Source organism: Phyllobates terribilis, unplaced genomic scaffold (assembly GCF_046119375.1).
Source record: "Phyllobates terribilis strain yellow unplaced genomic scaffold, ASM4611937v1 Scaffold_5__5_contigs__length_657084704, whole genome shotgun sequence".
Taxonomy (NCBI): domain Eukaryota; kingdom Metazoa; phylum Chordata; class Amphibia; order Anura; family Dendrobatidae; genus Phyllobates; species Phyllobates terribilis.
The window spans coordinates 504,729,552-504,748,090 of NW_027362765.1; the positions used below are offsets into that span (position 1 = coordinate 504,729,552).

General features: G+C 41.9%; 1 protein-coding gene across 3 annotated transcripts in view; it reads right to left on the minus strand.

The window, feature by feature from the left end:
• HERC4 (HECT and RLD domain containing E3 ubiquitin protein ligase 4) overlaps positions 1–18,539 on the minus strand; it is a 112,352-nt gene that overhangs the window by 81,063 nt on the left and 12,750 nt on the right. For all 3 annotated transcript variants that reach the window (XM_073685586.1, XM_073685585.1, XM_073685587.1), the window contains exons 2-9: positions 16,292–16,604; positions 12,149–12,308; positions 9,383–9,459; positions 7,451–7,672; positions 6,884–6,975; positions 5,145–5,275; positions 3,681–3,841; positions 3,491–3,567 (exon numbers count right to left, since the gene is read on the minus strand). In XM_073685586.1, the coding sequence (XP_073541687.1) occupies positions 3,491–3,567; positions 3,681–3,841; positions 5,145–5,275; positions 6,884–6,975; positions 7,451–7,672; positions 9,383–9,459; positions 12,149–12,308; positions 16,292–16,517 (1,146 nt within the window). In that variant the 5' untranslated portion in view covers positions 16,518–16,604. The remainder of the gene's footprint in view (positions 1–3,490; positions 3,568–3,680; positions 3,842–5,144; positions 5,276–6,883; positions 6,976–7,450; positions 7,673–9,382; positions 9,460–12,148; positions 12,309–16,291; positions 16,605–18,539) is intronic.

Here is an 18,539-nt window from a genome sequence, read left to right on the forward strand (position 1 = left end):
ATTGGCCACTAAAGAAACAAGTTTTGTAAGTTTCTTGAAAAAACGAGAATTTACTACTAAACTTTTAACCCTTCTAACGTCCTAACAAAATAAAATGACGTTTGAAAAATGATGCTGATGTGAAGTAGACATACGGGAAATGTTATTTATTAATTATTTTGTACAGCGTGACTAACTGGTTTAAGGGTATAAAAGACTAAAAGTTTGAAGATAATGAATTTTTCAAAAATGTCAACAGAATTCTGATATTTTCACAAATAAAAAATTTATCGACCTAAATTTACCAACAACATGAAGTCCAATGTGTCAAGAAAAAAAAATCTCAATCACTGGGATCCGTTGAAGCGTTCCAGAGTTATTAACACATAAAGTGACAGCGGTCAGATTACAAAAATTTGGCCTGATCACTAAAGGTTAAAATTGTCTCGGTCACTAAGGGGTTAAATAGTCATCAACGAAATAGGCCCAAAATGTCTGCAATCCAGCTTTCACTATAAATCGAATCATGGTGTCAACCAATGATCTGATAGGTGTAGGGTATGATAAGGTATCCAACTACTCACCATCGCTCTCCTTTAAACCCTTCCCGTCATGGCTATTTTCAGAGGGTTTTTTGCATTTTCGTTTTTTCCTTTCAAGAGCCATAACGGTTTATCTTTCCACCATGTCCCCCAAAAAATAAGCCTTCACATGGCCAAGTTGTACTTTTGTATGTCACTATTCATTCTATCATTACATTACTGGAAAGTCGGGGGGGGGGGGGGGGGGAGGTGAGGGGGGACATAGCGAAATTGAGGGGGAAAAAAGCGCAATTCCACAATTATTTTTTTTTCACCGGACAATATGATTCTCCAGGTCAGTACTTCTAAAGATATCAAATATGTATTCTTTGTTTTTTTAAATTGGTGATTTTTTTTTGTAACTTTGTAAAAAAAAAACAAAAAAAAACACCTTTTGCTTGTGTCGCCATTTTCTGAGACCCTTAATGGGGTAGATACTGAATAATGTTTTAAATCGCCTCATATTGCATTTTTATTGCAATGTTGCGGTGGCTGAAAAAAAACATTCTGGAGTTAACTTTTTATCATAACACTGTTTACCGATTGGGTTACGTAATTTCATATTTTTTAGATCAGACTTTTACGGACATAGCCATACACGTGTATTTATTTTTTATCTTTACTTTTAATGGTAGAAAAGTGGGGTGATTTGATCTTTATGTTATTTTGTTTTTTTAAAAACTTTGTTTTACTTTTCACAGTATTTGTTAGTTCCTTAGAGGACTTGAACCTGTAATCATGATTGCTTGTGCTATAAACAGCAATACTACAGTATTGCTGTATATAGAAAAAAATCACTGTCTCCTATGAACACAAGGCAGAAGCTGGCATTCACAGGAGTTCCATCATGACAGGCGCAGGGGTCATCAGCAGAACCTCAGTTGTCATACAACCCACAAGCGCCTCACAATCACGTATCAGGGGGCACTGATGGTCGCATAGAAGGAGGCGCCCCCCTGTCGGTAGGCTGTAAATGACGCTGTCAGAGATTGACTGTGGAATTTAACCTGGTTAATAGCTAGACATCATATTATGTAACTGTACGTCAGTAAGGGGTACAGTGCAAAAAAATAAAAATGCCTCGCAAATCAATCAGAGGGTGCACAGTTCCTCTCAATAGTATGTGGTGTTGGTATTTACTGTTCGTCTTCACATTATTTAAAGACTTTATTACAAAGACAACATGGGAATTATTAATTGGGTATTTAACCCCTTGATGACATCCAAGATACATTTATGGCAGATATGTACACTTGTCTGAAGATGGCTCCGGAGCAGAGCCCGCTCTGTACAGTCAGCAACCGAGTTTAACCTCTTAGATGTGGTTGTCAATTGGGATATTGGCATTTAAATGGATAAGGAACGGTGAAAGAGTGCATCCGAAGCCGATCGCCATGAACCACTAACCCCATTAAGTGATCGAGGTGCGGATGGGTTATCATGGCATTGCAGTAAATCATATAGGCAATTATGGGACTGGAACCTGAAATCAATTAAGGCCGTGTGCCCACAATGCGCTTTTTAAGCGTTTCTGCAGCGGCAATTCTGCTGCAGAAACGCTTAAAAAACGCTTGGTAGAAGGTCTGCCATGTTCCCCAATGATAATCCGCATGTGCTGTGCACATTCTGCGGAAATTTCCGCTGCCAGTTATCATTGCGGAAAAATACGCAGCACTACCTATTATTTTGCAGAAGCGCTGTGTTTCCGCCGCCATTGACTTGCATTGGAACGCATGGATTACGCATCACTGCATCTGTACATGCGGAATCCATGTGTTTCAATGTGCGGATGGTACCGGGTTTGGAGAAGAGGAGACTCTCCTCCGGACCCGGGTACCATAGAACCTGTGAAAAAAAGAAATAAAATAAAAAATAAATATTATACTTACCTTCTGATGGCCCCCGGTGTCTTTTTCTTGGCTTGCCGGCAGCTCGCGGTGGACTCAAGGACCTACCATGATGTAATTTAGTCATGTGACGAGTCACGCGACCGCTGACGTCGGCAGGTCCTTTAGTGCAGGGTTCCCCAACTCCAGTCCTCAAGGCCCACCAACAGGTCATGTTTTCAGGATTTCCTTAGTATTGCACAGGTGATAATTCCATCATCAGCACAGGCAATAGTTACATCACCTGTGCAATACTAAGGAAATCCTGAAAACATGACCTGTTGGTGGGCCTTGAGGACTGGAGTTGGGGAACCCTGCTTTAGTGTACCGTGAGCTGCCGGCAAGCCGAGACGCATCAGATAAAGACACCGGGGGCCATCAGAAAGTAAGTATATATTTATTTTTTACCATTCTTTCGGTCACACTCTATAAATCCATGCCGGTTGCATGGATTTATATAGTGTGACCAAGTTGTCAAGCACTTTCCAAGTGATGCTAAAAATCGCTTGGAAAGTGCTTGATAACCCGCATGCAGAAATGCATGTGAAGAACGCTTCACATCCGCATGTCCCTGGCAGGAAAAACGCATGTACAATCAGCATGTACAATCCGCATGTACAATCCGCATGCGTTTTTTTCTGCCAGGAAGATGCAGAAACGCTCAGGAAAAAAATCGGGAGCATTTCCGCATCGTGGGCACATAGTGTAAGGGGGCTAATAGAAAATGTGCTTAATTGTCTCAACGAATTAGATTTCAAAATATTTATCCCACGCAGTGAACGCCATAGTAAGTAAAACATATAAAAGAAAAAGAAGAACTAGAGAAACTTGGCATCACCGTATTTGTACCGACCTGCAGAACCAAGTTACCAGGTAATTTTTACAACAAAGCGACTGTTGTAAAAACAAAATGCAAAAAACATACTGCGAAATTTCTGTTATGGCTCTTGGAAAAGGCAAGGAGGGAAAAAATAAAAAGGAAAAATAGCCGTGTTTCCAACGGGTTTATCAATAAATAACATTTCAAAAGGCGCCTTTGTTCACCTGTACATGAAAGTAATGTGCAAAGCTTTGGTCTCCACCACAGAAAATTTTCTTCACACAGTAGTAACCTTCTATTCCTGCAATGAAATAAGTTAATGGTAATCAATACATGAATGATTGCCAAGCTGAAACAAAAAAGGGTTAAAACACAATATACAACCCTCCCCCCCAAAAAAAAACAGGCACTTACTGTCAGTGTGCTGGGAGTAATCACTGTGGGATATCCAGTTTCCTTTTACAGTAAAAGGACTTTTTCGGTTACACGTTGAACCAGTTCCTAGTTGGCCATTGCCACCAAGTCCGAAAGAGTAGATACGACCAGATGATGGAACGAAGGCCAGAGTGTGCTGCCTGCATGCACATGAAAACATTAAAAAAAAAATCTGTCACCATTTTATTCTTTTATTTAACCCTTTCCCACCCCATGACATAACACCCCATCATGGGGCGGGTGGGAGTGTATGGAGTGACTAAGGAGCAGAGCTCGCTCCGTGTGTTATTGTGTTACACAACCAGTGTCCCTGCCTCTAAAAACAGTGAAGGAGGACGACTCTTATAGCCGTATTTAAGTGGTGTGAGCATGGTGAGGCCACCGTTCAGACAAACATCAGCCCTCTCGAGTGTCATAGGACGCTGACAGGACAGCAGTTTTCCTGCTGCCATTCCAACCTAAGTACTTCTGGCTGGGCTTCATAAGAGACCTGATTTTTACAATATATTGCAATACTGCAGTAAAGAGAATGAGCGATCACAAGTTCAAAACATCTATGGGCAGTAAATTTAAAAAAAAAGTGTAAAAATTATAATTTTTTTTTATTTTCAAAAATAAGAAAGGGCTCCGACTGGAACCCAGGACAGAGGACATCATTACATGGGGTGTACACGCATGCCTATAAGATCTAGAACGCTACAAGGGCCCATACATCTGACCAACATACAGGTGGTAGCCCAGGTCAAAATTTTGCCCTTCGGACTCTAGTTACGCCACTGCATGTACCCCAAAATGTGCCTTTAAAAGAATTCTTTGGTGGAATTGCATTTATTTATTTTTTTTCAACCTTTAATTGCAGTTGGAATTTTTTTTCCCATTTTCAGTACAATACATGGAAAGGTTTCATTCAAAACTAACTCATCCTACATCTAAAAAACAAAACACACGCCCTTGTATGGTTTTGTCAGCAGAAAAATAAAGTTCTGGCTCTTGGAAAAAAGAAGAAGAATGAAATAGCAAAAATAAAAAATGACTGTGGCATTAAAGGGTTAATGACCAAGAATTCACCCACACAAGCATATTTTGGATACAAACAGATCCTGAAAATGGCATTACTGCTTTTTTTTTATATTTGGCTATTTAATAGGAGTCTATACAGAAGAATAAATAAATTGTGCTCAAACAGATCACACACACCAGACAGAGCTCGTCCTTGGAAGCACCAACAATGGAGCTTCCATCGGAAATCACTTGTCATGATCATTAATACAAAACCTCCCATGGAACTTAGCAGCTCTTGGCTGAAGAGCTCACGCATTGGTGCATGAAGCCATATAGACACTTTTATACATTTACAAGCATCCTGTCTAGAAGTACTGTCAAAATGTGTACAATAAACTAATCCAAGTACATGCAACTACATGCCCGTCTCAAAACTCTTACCTTCCACAAGCGATCTGCGTGACAATGCTTCCCATGAGTTCAAACACTTTCCTGGGGTTGATCTCGTGATTTGTAGAATTGTGACCAAGTTGTCCATAACCTCCAGCTCCAAAAGTAAAAACTCCTCCTTCCTACATAAACCAAAGAACAAAATTATTAAAGGAAATATGCCATCAGGTTTTTGCTATGTAATTTGACAGCAGCATGAGGTAAGGACAGAGATCCCGAGCACAGCGATGTATCACAATTTACTGGGCGCAGTAGTGGTGATAGAATCAGTCTCCTCTGCTGCTGATCTAGCACAGCTCATTTGTTGATCTCTGTATAGCCCCATCGCCACCACAGCTTTCTGTGTACATTGTCACTATACTAAGAGCCCCTAATCAGTGCCTGAGATGTGGTTGGACTAGGATGCACTAGGCCAGTTGTCCTTTAGTGATAACCTCCTGCTAATAAAACACTGTACTAAAGCAGCAAAATATCGCTGTAATCAGAGTCTATGCTCCTAAATTATGGTGCTCTCAGATTACATAGTAAAAACCTGCTGACACATTTTAGTTAACCAAAGCTGGATTCATTTTAGGGTGGCCATACACAGTTTCAATAGCTTTCAGCTCTACCGTCAACTCCCCTGTACATGTGCGTGCTCAGTTTGGCTGAGTGTGCATGTGTTTTCAATAAGTAGAGGGAAAAAGAGCTGTTGCCTATGCTGGCCACGGAGCTACAGTAAGAACAATGGATCTGGCACGCTGAACTTGAACTGAAAATGATCTTTACACCTTCACAAATAAGGGCATAACTGGATCTCCTACGCTGGGGTCCACAAGTGTGGAAGGAGAACAGGGCTCAGCTCTCTCCCCACGCAATAGATGCTGTCTGTGTTACACAGCCAGCATCTAATAGCAGTGGCCAAAGCTGAGCTTTGCTGTTAGATGCCAATGTAAATATCTGTACACTGCAAACTGCACTACAATGCCGTATATATAGGCCAAAAATACAGGAGTCAAATTATAGTGATGGTGCTAGAAGGGCAAGGGGACCAACTACCAAATGAATGTGAAATTCTGTGGCAGTTGTAAAATGACAACTGTAGTGAAAAAAAAATAAAAACACGACCCCACATCTACAAATTATACATTGACCTATTGCTGCTCAGCAAAATCAATGAGGTTCTGGGTAATCATTTTGATCTGAAGGTATAAAGTCCACCGCCACATCACGGCAAGTTTCTTATTTGGTCCCTAACACGCAACATTTAGTGCAACGTGGCGACCACTGCCACAGTGACACCACAAGACCAACCCAGGTGTCCCATAGCACTGTGCTGTGTGGCAGACGTTGTTGCTGTGGTGCTGTACCTGTGGGGTGGTGTGGCTTGGAGCCATGGGGGCTTTGCTATGCCGTATGGGTGCAGTGGGGCACCCAACTGATCCACCCTGCTGGTGCGGTGTCGTTATGGTAGAGGTAGGTGCACACCGCTACACCATACAGGTGTAGAAACCCCCTGAGGGGGTCACAGTTATACATCAGTGAGCTTTATACTTTCTGATCAAAAGGTTAAATGTGAACCTCGTTAAATTTCCTTAGTAGCAACAGATCAATGTGTAATATTTCGATGTGTGATCCATGTCTTTTCTACAGTTATGTTACACTGTAAAAGCATATACAATGGCATAAACCAGCAATGGAAGCGAATAATCTGATCTGGCTGGATACGCTCATTCCTGACTTGTCTTTACCTTTGTTAGTGCAGCGGTATGATCTTCACCACAGCAGATATGTGCAATTTTCTGACTTCGTAATGATTTCAGGAGACATGGACAAGATCTGTCTGTAGGTACAAAAAGTAAAGTGTGATTAAGCAGAACACTATAGCCCCCAATTCATCAAGACCAGCGATTTTCACATCACGACACCAGAAATCTTACTTCAGTCTCTGACTGGAATAAGATTTCTGGCGCAAGGCAACGTCACAGCTAATCATAAATTAGACGAGCTCTGGTGTCATGCCCATGACATGCCCCCATGCCCCTGACATGCCCCCATGCTACCCCAGCTCTGGCTATTTTGGAGGAACTGGGAAAGACGGGTGTGAAACAACTGCAATACAATTTTGAAATTTTTCAAGAACAATTTACAGCAGAATTCAGGCTAAATTACTTCAAGGGCTCTATGACTGTGATTCTGAATTTATTAGTATATATTATGAATGATAGTAACTAGGTTTAAATAAGCTCAATACCAGATGGCAAAGGTTAAATTAAAAGCACCTTTATCAGCCCTTTGTATGTATAAATAGTTCTTACCCGTTTCATCATTGAGACCAAGCTGGCCAAATTTATTCCGTCCCCAACCAAAAACTGCTCCCGATGGTGTCAGTGCAAAACTATGCGCTCCCCCAGCAGCAATCTGTCGAAAAGGGATCCCAGGTAAAGACTTCAAAGGTCTAGGTGTCATTTCTTTCTTAATCTCAGAGCCTAATCCAAGCTGGCCATATCTGTTGTCTCCCCAAACAAAAATTTCACTTTCTGTAGAATAAAACATACAAGAAAACAATTTAAGATAAACATATATGTTTAAGTTCAGACTTTTTTTTTTTTTTTTTTTAAGTGACCACAAAGTTTATAATGTAATGTCTGAATACTTTTTCTCTTTATAATCAGGTATTCATACATTAGATAGAAACCTAGTGATTTCATGAATCAATCCTAACAACTGATCACCTGATCCCCTCCTAGATCAACTATTCCAAACAATTTCGTAGGATAAAGCTGAATGTGCTGAAAAAAAAACTGCTCACGTTTTATAATTTCTATGTTCTAGAGAGATTCCTAATTAAAGACAAAAAATAAAAAACTTAAAATACATTTGATAAAAATCAGCTGAAGCTGAGGAGATCCCTTCCTCCAGAAGAAGATTCTCACTTTTCCTGTTGAAATATCTCTTAGCTTAAAAGGAAATTCAGTGTAAAAACTAATTTTCTAGATGTGCTTTTATTAAGAAATTTTGTGTTAGTCTCTTGTTCGTTTTCTCACTACCTTTAATCACTAAATATCACTTTGGGGCAATAACATACCAGCTGCGCAAATCAGGCTTTGGTAACTTGCTTTCTCTACCTCAGTCTATAAAGAGCTCTGTCTCATTTATACAGGTACCAGGAATTACAGTATGATGAAATTGCATTAACTGTTCCACACATGCTCTTTACAGGAACAGAAACTAGAAACTCCTATCACAGTTACTAATGATTAATAGACAGCTCCCATCACACAGATGACAGCTCAGCCTCCTTGACTGTATTTATGCATGCATGTTCTTGCCAATGTAAACAGAATATCAGGCTGCGTGCCCACGTTGCGTATTACAAGCGTATATGCTGCGGTCAAAAATCCGCAGCATGTTCATTAATTTTGCGGAAGCGCAGCGGAATCAATGTACGGATGGTACCCAAGTCTGGATAAGTTTATACTTATCTTCTGATGTCTTCCCGGTGTTTTCCCGCCGTCGCGCTGTTGTGTGAAGGACCTGCCACGTCATTGAGTCATGTGACCCATCACATGACTCAATACTCAATGACGTCACCGCAGGTCCTGCACACAACAGCGTGAGCAGCTCAAGACTCCGGACGGGGCAGAGAATGCATCGGAAAGGGAGTATAAACTTTATTTTTTACCATTCTGATTCTTTTTTTTTTAACTATTACTTGGTCACACTATATAAATCCATGCCGCTTGCATGGATTTATATAGTGTGAACAAGTTGTCAAGCACTTTTCCAAGTGATGCTTAAATCACTTGGAGAAGTGCTTCATAACCCGCATGCGGAAATGCATACAAAGACGCCTCACAAACGCTTCTACCTGGCAGGAAAACCGCATGTAAAATCCGCATGCGATTTTCCCGCCAGGGAGAAGCGTAAAAAATATGCTTCAGTTGCGCAACGTGGGCACATAGCCTTAAAGAAGATAATCAGGTTGTCTTCCCCAAAAGGCAGTCACTGTATAGCTGCCCATGTGATGCTGTGCGGATGCCTCTTGGAATTGATATTAGATTGAGCAATAGCCCACGAGGCTGAACAGTAGGGAAGCAAGTACAATATATGTAAAATGAGATCTATATCCAATAGTGATGCTATCATTAAAAGGTATATCTCTTTTCACTATAAAAATATATCTGAGCCACAAGAAATCTTGATGACATTCAGTGCACACAATACTAATGCTGCGATTAACACATTACCTCTGGAGAGTGAGATTGAATGCTTATGACCACAGGCAACCTGCACAATCTGAACATCAGATAAACTCTTTATATTTCTAGAGGAACAAATAAATAAACCATGGTTAGAATAAGAAATAAAATACAACATAGAAAGTAGATAAAATGTCAGAATTGTGAGATCAGATAAATCTTAAAATGTAAAAGTTTATATGTAAGAGTCTGTGTCTCTATATTTCACAATACAATCTGCATACATTACCAATCAGATTTCTTACACTTGATGAGAATGTTGTACATACTATAATAAGTCATGTCAGAATACTTGCGTGAGAACTTATAAAAGTTTAGACTTAATCGCTGCCCAGCTATTCAGATTAACAGCTCCTCAGTGTCCCTCTTGCTGCTGAGATCTCACACCAATTAGTACAAGCTGTAGCTGTCAGTCAGGCTGAGTGTGTGGAGAGTGAATACACTTGGGCTCTGATTGAAAGGGTTTGTCAGAAATCTTGGAAATTGCACAAAAATATTGATACCTATGGCGTTTTCATGCTAGTTTCGGACAGCTCCATCAAAAAGTGGAGCCAGGGTGGAATGTGGGCATGACTATGCCCGCTCGTCTAATTCATGACCAATTGTGGCGTACCTTACTCCAGTCTCCACCACGTCAGTCTTAGGGCCTTTGCCTCACGAGCTCTCAGACACATCTGTGTATTATGGTCTGTCTATGGACTACAATGAAAGGAATGGCTGTGCGTCTCCTGACTCAAAATCAAACCTATAGCTGGACTCATTTTAATAGCACCATTATACAACCATTCTGACATGGATTTTCAAGGCAAATACACCAGCCTCATTGAGTCTAAGGTCTTTTTAATGAGGTATACAGTTTCTGCTGACAGACCCCCTTAAAAAGGAGGGTTTCAAGGAATATATAAACTCTTGTAGTTAACAGCATTTGTTAAAAAAAATCTTCATAATGTACATGTATGAAAATTCCTGAATTAATTTGCAGTTTTCAGTCCTGTCAGTAGAAGACCGGATGTTGTTTAACTTGCTCACTCTTGATTGCAGAGTTGTCCAGATATACCAGGACCACCTCTCTGCAGTGAATAGGGGGTCGGGACATAGACAGAGAAGTAAGCTCCATCCTGTCCTTGGCTAACAGACAGAAAGCGCAAAAATTATTCAGAATTTTTAATGTATTAGGCTATGTTCATGCGTTGCGTTTTTGCTGCATTTTTTTCCGCAGGCAAAACCTGCTCTCTTGGTTACAAAAAGCAGATTTTGCTGCGTTTTTATTGTCTCTTGTGCATACTGATAAAGTTTAGTGCCCCCCAAAAAACATGATGCAACTTCCTTAGGCTTTTACACCAAAAACTGACACCTGTGTTATTACACTTACTCATTGCTTTCTATGGGTGAAAAAAAAAATGCTGAAAAAACGCTGAAAGAAAGGACATGTTGCAGTTTGCAAAAACGCAGCAGTTTTCCAAATCAGTCAGGAAAAAAAAAAAACAATGTGTGTGCATGAAATTTCTGAAATCTCATAGCTTTTGTTGGTACTGTAAAATACAGCTTAAAATTTGCATTAAAAAAAGCTGCAAAAACGCAACGTGTGAACATAAGCCTTACAGAGATAAGAATTCTGAAATCAAAGCATCTGTTAAAACAATTATTTCCTGAATCACCCCTTTAAGGTGGCCTAGAAGGCAAATTATTATTATTAGAAATTTAGAAATATGCGCCACTAATTATAACAGGCCTTGCCTTTAAACCATCCATACCTGTGTGAACAAGGCAGACGCAGAACTTTGCAAATTTGCCCAAAGTTTGGACTAATAATTAGCATTTTTACCTATCGAGCCTTTAGACAAGGACTGTACATTAACCCATTTTAGGACAATCTAAAAGGAACCAAACTCATTTACATAGGCCAAGATTGACAATTTTGATGGTGGCAGTCGACCAGCTAATGTGTATTAGATGTTCAGCAAAATTAATTTGGTAAATCTAACCGAAAAAGATCAAATATAGTGAATTTCAACAAAGCTGAACTGTATGTTTTCAAGCTAAAAAATGCCGCTGCCATAGTAGTCCCTCAGCGACTTTATTTAATCTCCTCTATTGGTCAAACCAAGCGTACACATGTATGGACGAGTCAACAGCCGTCGGCCAAACAAGATATTAAGAAGGTGGAATCAGGAATGATTAAAAAAAACTCTCCAGCACATGCATCATATTCACTTTTCCTATTAAAATATCACTTGCCTGTGCTGCAAAGCTTAGATCCCGACCCAGTGCTGCTCACAACTGAGGTTTTGTTAAGATAAAATTGTCTAAGTAATCCTCAGTGAACGATTTTCTGTAACTCCACACTTACTGGCTCAGTGAGACGAGCTTCACGGCAATATCTGCTGTGGATTTTCATTGCGCAATCCACAACCCAGGACATTGCACGCAAATGGGATTGCAAAACCTTACTCACATACAATAAAAATTATGCCGTGCCAAGTGGAAGATTCTCCAGAATTTTGTTTCAGATTTGTAGATTTCACCCCTGGCTGCAGCAAAATCTGCATGCAACCCGCATAAATCTTTACACCCGATTTGGGTGCAAATTTTTCAGGCTGATTTTATTGTTGATTTTTTTTTTTCCTGGTGGGTATAAACTTCTTGAACATGAGCATTAGTTAAATACATATCATATAAGAGACATTTATATGTATATTTATATATCATATAAAAGAGCAGAATATCTATAGGTGTCTTATTGGAAACCATTACCTTGGTACTCGGACATATTCTTCCATGATGGAAAGACCTAGCTGGCCATCCCTAGACAGACCCCAAGAGAACACCTGACCTTTGTCATTTAGTGCCAGTGTGTGCGCTTCCCCACATGAGACAGCAATGATATTCTGAGCGTCGAGGGCTCCAACGTGCTCTGGAAAAAGAAAGTGAAAGCATTACTCAGGACCTGGGAGTGTCACATTGGGATAAAGTGCAATGGAAATGGTTTAGGACAATACAATGTTAGGAAAAATGTATAGGTTAGGTATAAAATGTAATGTACTTTCCAGTGTGAATCCAGATCTCAGGGCGTCTCCTCTTCCACATTGCGTATGACCCAACACTGGAGAGAGCTTCATCTCTCACCTTCTCCTGCTTGACTACACATCAAGTATAGATGCGGGAGGCAAAGGCGAGGGAAGTGCTCCGCTCATGCCCCAAGCATTTCAGCCTCATTTGCAAATGATTTATATGCAGATTTTTCAGATATGGAGCGGATGATTTTGTCAATAGAGGTATAGATTGGCTCATCTTTCAAAGAGCTACATGATCATAAAAGTAGTTTTGGGGTGTGTCATTGATAGAGATGACTGATCTCCTTTAACATGTAAAAAAGTTGACTCATTTATTATATATACAAACTACATATATACATTGTGCTTTCTCATATTTGGATTCAGAAACCCAGCCAACCATGCTACCTCTTGTTGTAGACCTTGATTTGGGGTACTTTACTGACAACTCTGAAGTCTTAGAAAGGCTAAGTGTCCACGATGCAGAAATGATCTGGATATTTCCTGAGCGTTTCTCCATCTCCCTGGCAGAAAAAACGCATGCGGATTGTACATGTGTGGCACCCCAGGGGTCTGGTTTCCACAGTAATAGCAATATTACGTCTGAGAGCAGGTGGGAGGTCTCCTGGCCAGGAATCCTATGCATGCCACACCTCCTGCCCAGTCCTGGGAGGGGAAGAACTTCCCCTATATAAGACTGGGGCTGAGGCAGGGTTAGAGAGAAAGAGGAGAAGAAGAGTCCCAGACAGAGACATAGTCTGGTCTGGAGAGGAGCAGCTATAGGAAAGAAAGATCAGGAGCTCAGTGGGAGCAGTGCTAAAAGGAGTCAGGGGCTGGAAGCTGTAGAGCTCGCCCTGATTGAAGAGTTCTCACCGGACCCGGAGTCCGAGGCTGTGGGGACTAATCCTTACCCAGCAGCAGAAACCGACCGGCAGGGGATTTCAGGTCCTCTGGCCAAGAAACCCGAAGGCACGGTCACACGCAAGGGACCAGCATCGCCGTCGTGGAGCGGAAGCTACCAGAAGGCCCCGAGTCGCCGGCCATACGGGTGAGCACCACACGGTACACTCAGGGACGTGGGCTACTTTTACCCGCCTCTAGCAAGGTAGCCAGAAGAGTACAATTAGTTGGGGAGGCCTACAACTCCGCCTGGCCAGGGGAGATCCCATCTGCTCACGGACTGACCAGGCCCCGATCGCTAGCCAGTACTCCGGGAGGGTCTACCTTTGTCATCAGTAAAGACCCTGAACTACACCGCACCGTCTCTGAGTGGTTCCTGCTACCTGCATGCTATTCTGCTACCCCTTTCAAACACGTCGGCTGCCCTGAGGCCATACCCCTCCCGTTGGGGGTTATACCATCTACGCTGCACAATCGTACCACCGGCCTCAGCGGTCTGCCCTGCAGCGGCGGCCTCATAGCCGCATTCAACGGGTGGCGTAGTCGAACACCGTACCATCTTCTGCTAAACTCTGCCACTCAGTTTGACTCCCTGGGCACGGACCGGGTCACCGCCACGAGACTACTACCCCCTTCAGATCCGGCTCCGGGTAGGCTCCCGCGTGCGCAACGCTGCGCGACTCAGGCCCAGGGGCGCGTCACATGCAGATTGTACATGTGGATTGTACATGCATTTTTCCTGCCAGGGACATGCGGAAGTGAAGCGTTCTTCACATGCATTTCCGCATGCAGGTTGTCAAGCGCTTTCCAAGTGATTTTAGCATCACTTAGAAAGTGCTTGACAACTTGGTCACACTATATAAATCCATGCAACCGGCATGACCACCGCAAGACATCGGGGAGACCGGATGCATCGGATAAGGAGACCAGGGGCCATCAGAAGGTAAATATAATATTTATTTATTTTACACAGATACTATTATGGTACCCAGGTCTGGAGGAGAGTCTCCTCTTCTCCAAACCCGGGCACCATCCGCACATTGAATCGCTTAATATCCGCATGTAGTCAGGCGGATATTATGCGATTCAATGCAAGTCAATGGCGGCGAAAACACCGCAATTGCGCAAAATAATTGGTAGTGCTGCGGATTTTTCCGTAATGATAATCCGCAGTGGAAATTTCCGCAGCATGTGCACAGCACATTTGGATTATCATTGGGGACCATGGCAGGCCTTCTACCAAGCGTTTTTTAAGCCTTTCTGCAGCGGAATTGCCGCTGCGGAAACGCTTAAAAAACGCATAGTGGGCACACAGCCAAACTGTTTCAAGGAAAACATTCACTCCAAAATGTAAAAGGACAACCAAGTTTAGAAGTGGCTCCTGATATACACAATATTAATAACATATGGAGAAGAGGAAAACAAAAAAACACTCAAGAGCTTATCAAATGTCAGTTTGTTGGACAGGAACAGGGATGTGTTTAGCACGTAAGGGTGAACTCAAGCAAAGGCATATTCACGTGATGGTGTTTCTCGACGGCGACACGGAAAAGGACGGAGTCATGAAGATATGCCCTTATAAAGGAACCTGTCATGTCAGAGAATGCTATTAGCCTGCAGATATAGGGTTAAACTGAAAGTTAATAGCGTTCTAAAGGTGCCCAGCTGCAGTACTGAATGTGCGGCACCTGGGAGTAAATTAAGTTTATTTCTCCAGGGACCTGCCAGCTTTCAGTCATGCAAGCGTGCACGTAGCAACTACAGTCACCGCACACAGCGGCGGCTGTCAGCACACCCTGGTACTGACTGTCAGCCAGCTCTGCACTGATACACTGCACGGCCGGCTGTCAAAGTGCCGGGTCGTGTTTACAGCTGCCTTCCTGAATGCCGGGAGCAGTGACTGTAGCAGCACCGGCACGCCTCTATGACTGAAAGTCGGCAGCTCTCTGGAGAAATTAAGTTAATTTACTCGTGGGAGGCTATGTTACAACAAACTACTGAGCAACATTACTTCTAGAAACTCAGACAGTCGTAAAGTAATGTGCTTGTACAGGCTACTGACTGATGTGAGGATCAGGAGTATTTCTGGGAAACTGTGAAAGCAGTAACACAATTGATTTGTAGTTTTAATTGTAATTTTAAACTGGGATATAACGCAATCAAAAAGCACCATGACGGTTGTGAACAGCAAGACGTAACCTTTACACCCACATTGCTCAAATTCAAAGACGACAAAGTAAAGTGGATGAATTTCACATGATCTGTAATTCCAGTGTCTCTATTGGATGAATTCTGCAAAGTAAACAACCATCAATATGTTTATCCTCTTAATATATTGCATAGAACTGTGTACTTACAATTGCTCATTTTGCCTTTCTACCCAACTTATTCTGTTTTCCATTAGGTCTATGACATCGCGTGATTAAAACTAACTAGATGAATCCTTCTAAGCTCTATAAACACAAGGTCAATTTTCCCTGCATGACTCATTAGTCACTGCAAAAGTCCCTGGCGGGAGGAGGGAGCGGCTGGGTCAGGAGTTGAAGAGGGCAATCATTTCTGCAGGGACAAGAAACTTCCTGTTTCTACAAAGAGCAGAGAAAAAAGAAAAGAAGAACTTACTGGGTAGAAAAATTAGCAATTTTAAGTACACAGTGCTTTATAATATGGTGATTGCTATACATTAAGAGGATAAAAACTTGATGGGAGGAGCAGTGCTTCTTTAAATATGGAATTGTGAGGTTTGCTATATTATCAGTGCTTCCTATGCAGAAGGCATCCAACAAAAATCAGACAAGTCCATACATATAATTAGCTATGATGCAGAGGACCTTGGTGAAGTTTGGCAGCAGCAGAGTGAAAGTAGTCCTGTCAGCATGAGTCAACAGTTTCTGCTGGGACAAAACACTAGAAATTAAACTTCTGCAATGTAACATGTCCTTACCTGGCTTTTTTCGGCCCTTTTCATGGCCTAGTTGCCCCAAGTCATTACAGCCACACGTGTAGACCGTCCCATCGTCCAGCACAAACACGGTATGTCTACTGCCACACCCAACATCCCGGACTGATTTGTTGGAAAAGAAGTCACATCTTCTGGGCTCTGCAACGATTTCTTCATCAATTCCTCCTAATCCCAGCTGTCCGAAGGAAGCATTTCCCCAGCACAACATGTTTGTTGGGTTTCGAATATCAGCGATATTCCAGGATTGGGGGTGGAGAAGGCTCTCAGTGACAGGACATTGAAGTGCTGCAAAAAACTATAAAAAACAAGTACATGAGATTTCAGAAATCTCATTCACTTTGCTGCTTCTAGGAAATGCTTCAGTTTTTGTGACAAAATTGTGCAGAAAACAGAAAATAAAACTACAAATCCACAGCAAATGCTTAACGTGTGCACACAGCATTTTTTTTCTGCAGTCAATAACTGCTCTCATGGCAGTAAAGATGGTTTTTCTGCGTCTGCAATGTGTTTTTTGGGTGTGGATTACATCTGTGCTTTGTCTACAGTACATGTTTAAGAAAGTTTGTTGTATTTACCAAAAATACGTAGCTTTTTTGCAGAATTCCACTTTCTGGCTGTGTGCCCACGATGCGTTTTTTAATCGTTTCCGCAGTGGCAAAAACGCTGCAGAAATGCTTAAAAAACGCTTGGTAGAAAGTCTGCCATGTTCCCCAATGATAATCCACATGTGTTGTGCACATGCTGAGGAAATTTCCGCTGCGGATTATCATTGCGGAAAAATCCGCAGCACTACCAATTATTTTGCGGAAGCACTGCGTTTTCGCCACCATTGACTTGCATTAGATCGCATGTATTACGCATCACTGCATATGTAGATATGCATTCCATGCGTTTCAATGTGCGGATGGTACCCGGGTGTGGAGGACAGGAGACTCTCCTCCGGACCCGGGTATCATAGAACCTGTGAAAAAAAGAATAAAATAAAAAATAAATGTTATATTTACCTTTTGACGGCCCCCGCTGCGTTCGTCCTTCCATGCCGGCAGATCGCGGTGGACTGAAGGACCTGCGCTGACGTCATAGTCATGTGACGCCAGGTCCTTCAGTGTACCGCAATCTGCCGACAGCTAAGACGGAGCGAAGCAAGATACCGGGGGCCATCAGATGGTAAGTATAGATTTATTTTTTTATTTTTAACCACTCTTTGGGGTCACACTATATAAATCCATGTCGGTTGCATGGATTTATATAGTGTGAGAAAGTTGTCAAGCACTTTCCAAGTGATGGTAAAATCGCTTGGAAAGCGCTTGACAACCCGCATGCGGAAATGCATGTGAAGAGCGCTTCACATCCGCATGTCCCTGGCAGGAAAAACGCATGTACAATCCGCATGTGTTTTTTCTGCCAGAGAGATGCAGAAACGCTCAGGAAAAATCTGGATCATTTCTGCATTGTGGGCACATAGCCTCTCATTTTTTTTTTTCACCCATGGAAAACACACTGCAAAAAGGTTGAAAGAATTAAAGCGTTACAGATTTAAAAAACGCTGCAGTCTTCAAAGTCAGTCAGGAAAAAAAAAAAAAAAAGTAAGATCTCATAGCTTTTGCTGGTACTGTAAAAAAAAGGTTTTAATTTGCATAAAAACGGCTGAAAAAAAAAAACACGAAGCAAAAACGCAACATGTGAACATAGCCTTAAGTCAGTTTGTGAGACAAGAGAATACTGCGGTCCAAATGCAAGCATCATGCCATCCTCTCCACCACGCGCGTGCAAGTGGGGACATGTACAGACAATAAATTCAATACAATTTAGGGACAGTTTAAACAGTTACATCAGGAGTGAGGTCCCTGCTCGCAAGCTTACATTCTACAAGGAAATGGGGGGACACAATAGGTGAAAAGTGCTTATTATTTCAGGTCTGGCAATTATAATAAATAGGGATTTTCATATAAAGCTGTATGATCCGGTCATCAGCCTGTATGTTTAAGTGCAATACTCGAGTACCGAGTGCAGTTATCATGTGCATGGGAGGGTGTGGAGACAGATGAAGAGTAGGGAACAGATTCTGAATGATATTTAGAAGGAGGGAACAGGGGAAAGTTAGTTTACTGGGTATTTGAGGTGGTAGGCTTGTTTAAAGAGATGGGTTTTTAAAGCGCGCTTGAAGACATCGGGGCTAGGCATCAATCGGATCGTCTGGGGTAGAGCATTCCAGAGAACTGGCGCAGCA